Source organism: Montipora foliosa, chromosome 13, assembly GCF_036669935.1.
Source record: "Montipora foliosa isolate CH-2021 chromosome 13, ASM3666993v2, whole genome shotgun sequence".
In the NCBI taxonomy this organism is placed as follows: domain Eukaryota; kingdom Metazoa; phylum Cnidaria; class Anthozoa; order Scleractinia; family Acroporidae; genus Montipora; species Montipora foliosa.
Genome location: NC_090881.1, coordinates 19,950,747 through 19,956,213, shown reverse-complemented (window position 1 = coordinate 19,956,213; position 5,467 = coordinate 19,950,747). Strand labels below are relative to the sequence as shown.

The window sequence follows — 5,467 nt, the reverse complement described above, 5'->3', positions numbered from 1 at the left end:
AAAAAGCTATACTTTTTTTATAATTTGTGCACTTTACAGTGCTTTTTTAGTAAATAACTTCACAATTCCAATCAAATGACCCATCTCAAAGGCAAATTGACAGTGTAATTGTGTTAATTAAAGATGAAACAACAACAATGATATTCAATGTAAGGAGAAATGAAATGTAGACTCGGAAAAATATCCGAGTCCCACATGGGACTCGAACAGTCTAATTGCCTGTAAATGTTTAATTTCAGTTTTGCAGAAAACTGTCTCTTGTGCCATTGCTTGACCAGTAACAGTATTGGTTTTCCTATTCACCTTCTAATAAAAGCGGTTCTACAACATCATGATTTAAAAGTTCAAAATTTTCATGCCCAATCCTGCAAAAAGGAAACAGAATGATCAAACCATGCAAAGTACTTTTCACACAGTGGTAAACCAAACCAGATAAAATTACATCAGCTCTTTTTTTTTGCAAATTGGACCCCTTCCCCCTCCCCCTCCCCCTCCCTCCCACCTTCCTTCAAGGGCCAAGCCCAACAATTCTCACCAATGCTCTATATTTCTTTTCCTTCCTGTGAAAAAATTATCTGCCACAGTGACCTGAAAATAATAATAATGATAATAATAATAATAATCATCATCATCATCATCATCATTACCACAAGTGTCAATAGTGATTTTTACTTCGTTTCACAGTCAGTTCAATGGTCACTCGGCAATTAAAGGCCCCTATTATTATATACTCCTTGTATGTAAATATTGATCAATTAGGTTGCCTCCTCCACAGTTTGTGGTTTTCAAAATACTGAATATGTCAATTATTGTTTCCCAATGTTGTCGTCATCAACATCATCATCACTATCATAATCTTCATTTACATTATAATTGTAATCATCATTGTAAATGCCGTGCCATCATTGTGACCTTGGACATAATCACGACCACTGCCAGTGCCATCAAGAAGATACAATCCACCTTTACTCTCATGGTTATCACCAGAGTCATTACATCTACCAGCAGCTTGATTACGTTCACTTTGATTTTAGCTAATATCTCCAAAGAAAGATGAATGGGACAAAAGTGTCATCAGTTGAGACCATTATCATCTCCAGGAATTCACCATACTGAATTTTTACATGGACCTCATAAAGGTCTTGTTACTAGTCATTTTCAGGCATAAAAGCAAACCAAGGCAGGCATCAAAATTAATGATGCACACTACTGCACCCTTGCTAATGCCTAGGACATTCTTTGAAATTTAGGGGAAATGATCTTTTTGTTTTTTTTCAGGAAGAGACATCCATGTTTTTAAGATGAGGAGTAAGAATCTGAAAATATTAGGCAGAGCAGAGATTTGTTAAAATTTAATTCATTTTCATCATGCCATCCATGTCTACACTTGGCAGCAAACAAACTATTCTTGCTTAGGGGTTTTAACAGATTTAAATTTGTATTGCTCTATGCTTTCTACCAAAAAAAACAATAGTGCAAATGCTCCACTTTAAACACAAAGTTCCTTTAACTATTTTTGCAACACACCTCATGGCCAGCGATTAACAAGGCATCAACAAGATGAGACCCCACAAATCCAGCACCACCTGTAACCTAAAGGAGTTTCAACAAAAAGACATGTCCTGCAACTTCATTTTAATCCTTCTGGGCCCGGTTGTTCGAAAGCGGATTAACTTAATCCAGGATTAGCGTAAACTTTTGTTTCATGTTTTCAATTTTTTGGTGAAAGTTTCTTTTGCTTATTTTTGTTGTTCAAGATTGACTTTTTCTAATGTAAGGTTTTGCCGAATATCAGCCTTGAACAGCATTTGAGAGCAGAGATATTAAGTCTTTGGTTAAATTTTAATCTGGGATTAGCGTTAATCAGCTTTTGAACAACCGGGCCCTGCAGTATATATCTGCTTCACCATTAAAATTGAATTTGGATAAAAAAAGAGAACTTGCCAATATTCTTTTGCGTTCCTTCTCTGCTAAATATTTCACAGGTGGATATTTCCTTTCTCTGTAAATAATTATTGTTTAAGTGATCAATACATAATAAGTTAAGTTAACAACAGCATTGCTAAGTGGAAATTGGGTGCCTAAAACATCCACTCATGTCCATATATCCACTTCATTAGATGCACACCTTATTTTGACATCCAACATAGTGTCCCTTCAAGTCTAAGGGTGCATTCGATTGACCATATTCCGGAATAGGAATACATGGAATATAAGTTAGAAATCCCTCGTTTTTACAGAGATTCACATCAAAATTGTCAAACATTCGCTAAAATGCTATTTTAAACATATTTTTATTATCCTTGCTGCTTCAAAACGCGCCAAACATACCGTTTTAATCATCACTCCACGTATTCTTATTTGGGAATAGGGTCAATTGAACGTGCCCTAAGCCTTTGCTACCTATTTCCAAAACCAAGGTTAGCGTTACTTTTAGCTTAGGGTAAATGCAGCTGTTCATCTTTACTTGAAGAGCAACATTTGGGGGACACTTTGTAACATTACTTGTCTCTGTTCCAAGACACGAGTGACGTTGAAGATGGGGAGAAGAACAAGGGGACAATTTGTGAAGCTTATTGATATTGGTGTGCATCTAATTAGGGTCAATCCTTAACATGACTGTAGAAATCCAGGAGCTTCCACTATTGGCAGTCAGCTCCTGGATTGAGACTGTTCCCCTGGTAATCCAACCATGAGCCTCCATGTACCACAGGAGAGAGGCACCCATCACACTGATAACAAAAAAGTGGGAAAGGGTGGGGGGCAGGGGAGGGGGAAACGACTGTTAAAAACCTTCCAGAAAAACATACTTTTCTAGTTGCAAAACTACTATTATATTACTACTGTAATATTTTGTCCTATAGCACACAAATGTGTGAAATCATGGTGCATGTACCAACCTCGTAAACCTGCTGACCACAACAGTTACTGGTACCTAATCACTCCTGTTGTTAAGTTAACTCCATTAAATAGCATTTAAAGTAGACCTCCATTATACAATGTATGGAATGGGATTAACCTTAACTAAGGTGATTCTTTAGTCATAGAAATTGACAAAATTCTCCCCAAGGAAAAAGGAATTCCACATTCAATCAAGACTTGAATGGGAACCCATAACCATGTGATCTGAGCTGCTCTGCTCTACAGTCTAGGAGAGAGTGTAGTCGTTCCAAGAGACACATTGGCACAATTCCTCTTAAAACCTTAAACATCAATAGTGCAATCTTAAATTTGATGTGGGACTTACTTGGGAGCCAGTGTAAACTCTAAGTTTGAGTAAAGGTTTGGCTTCAAGATTCAAGGTCACTTAATTACAACAACCTGTATAAACTTACTTGTTTTCTAAATTTTGAATTCTGATTTCAAATGGCTTTAGTTTCTCATTAAACATCTGAAACAGAGAATATCGGAAACAAAATTACCATTAATAATAATAATTAATGCCTATCAGGTAACAAAATAATGCCTAAGCACAGATGTCCCATCAAATGCAGATGAAGACATGCACAATACGGCCAATGTGAGTCAACTTTTCAGGGAGAATTATGAAAAAAGTTCAACCTGTGTCATAGGATTCTAGCGTGGATTTTTGCAAGTAGAGATTTATTATCCTAAAAGTTTCAGCCTTTGTTTGGTGAACTTCCTAAAATTTAGTGTGATACCTTGTCCACTTAATGAGTGGCAGTCCCGACAGCAAATAGCTTTAATAAGGAAAATTACCATAGAGGGACCCTGAAATAATTATACCAAGGCAATACTGTAAGTTTTGGCTATTTAATTGAACATTTTTGCATACCATTATTATTATTATTATTATTATTATTATTATTATTATTATCTTCTTGAATCTATCACCATGATTCCAACAGGAATCTTGAGAAATCCTCATCATTAAGAATTATTCTTACAGCATAGTGTATTGCATACGATATCATTCTATCATGTAATTTTAAGTGAAGTTGGTTGTGAATAAGTATTTAAATTTATGTAGATGTTATGGTTCAAAAATTTTTAATACAGTTCAATTTTGCTTTTCCTTTGTTTCTGATTATGATAATGAATATTAGACAAAGAAAGATTAAAATTGAACTGGTTTGAAAACTCTAAAACCAAAAAGAAATTGTACCACACTACAGATATCTCCTCTTACCTCTATATTGTATTTTTCTAAATCTTTTTTCAAATCATTCAAAACTCTTTGAGAAATTCTACAAGTATAAAGAGATGTTGGAGGTCAAGCCAAGACTTGGATAAAGGGTTTACACTGAACACTTTCCATCCTAAAACGGCCATTTATGTCATTCTAGTCTAACACCAGACAACTTTACGCATCAAGGGTGGGCGACCCCTTAGTTACAAATGCGTCAACAACATCAAGGTACACTCGAAGAAAAGTACACCGTTCACATCTCTTCCTCCTAACACAGCCGCTTACAGATTTTAAGGATGGTGCATACTATTGTTATTGCGCATACGTGTGTCTCGAGACACTCCGATTTCCTATCGGCGGTGCTTATTTATGCAGGGATATTTTTGCACGGCTCAAAACTATGCCGAAAAAGCAGAACTTAGCAAGTGCTCTTGGTATCCAAAAAGAAAATTGGGGGTAACCACGCATTTTTCAGAGATATTTAAGCTTCAATTTGGAAAAAAACGCCATACATTGCTTTGTATTTTAAAGCCTTTTACAAATATTGTTGATTAATTACCTTCGAAAAATGCGTGGTTACCCCCAATTTTCTTTTTAGATTTCAATAACATTTGTTAAGATCTGCTTTTTCCGCACATTCTTGAAACCGCGCAAAAATACCTCTTTTAGTAGGCACTGCACCGTCCTAAATCTGTCTAACGCCAGATGAATGGTTTTACTCCTCAATGAGAAACCAGCATTTATTTAGGACTGCCGTTGTTGAATTAAAAAGGTTTACAGCCTCAACTCAGAAAGAAAGCAGGGAGGTCTACATCTGTATCAGCATGTTCCATTATTTGGAAAAGTCCCCTTGACTCAATGTAGAACTGTTTCAGCATACACCTCGCACCATAGGCTTGACTGATTTATCGCTGTTACGGTACATGTAACGTAAAATAATATGTAAGCTTACTTAAATGCGGCTGTTGGTAAAAAGAAGAAAACAAACTTGGCATGAGCCTACCTTCCTTCATTAACTAAGTCGGTTCTGTTGCGATTAACTGTTCCCCAAGTTACTGAAAATGAGAAACAATATAGGACATTTTGCAGACGAAATAAAAAAGATATCGGCTGTTCGCAAATCTTACCAAAACATTGCTCGACTTACCCACTAAAATAGTTCCAAAAACACCTAAAATTAGGAATTTACATTTTCTGTTGAGCAAGGAAAATGCATCTATACCATATGCCATGGTCAAGTCTACGTTTCTAGCATCACGTTTCCATATTTTACGGTAATAAATTTTCAATGAGCCGCCATTGTAGCTTTTTGTCTCG

At 36.0% G+C, this 5,467-nt stretch overlaps 1 protein-coding gene across 1 annotated transcript in view; it reads right to left on the bottom strand.

The window, feature by feature from the left end:
• Nucleotides 1–5,467, bottom strand: part of LOC137983370 (UDP-glucuronic acid decarboxylase 1-like) — a 21,374-nt gene extending 15,907 nt beyond the window's left edge. The window contains exons 1-8 of the mRNA XM_068830583.1: nt 5,298–5,467; nt 5,154–5,205; nt 4,151–4,208; nt 3,336–3,391; nt 1,945–2,002; nt 1,528–1,593; nt 536–588; nt 304–365 (exon numbers count right to left, since the gene is read on the bottom strand). Coding sequence (XP_068686684.1) covers nt 304–365; nt 536–588; nt 1,528–1,593; nt 1,945–2,002; nt 3,336–3,391; nt 4,151–4,208; nt 5,154–5,205; nt 5,298–5,382 — 490 coding nt within the window. The 5' untranslated portion in view covers nt 5,383–5,467. The remainder of the gene's footprint in view (nt 1–303; nt 366–535; nt 589–1,527; nt 1,594–1,944; nt 2,003–3,335; nt 3,392–4,150; nt 4,209–5,153; nt 5,206–5,297) is intronic.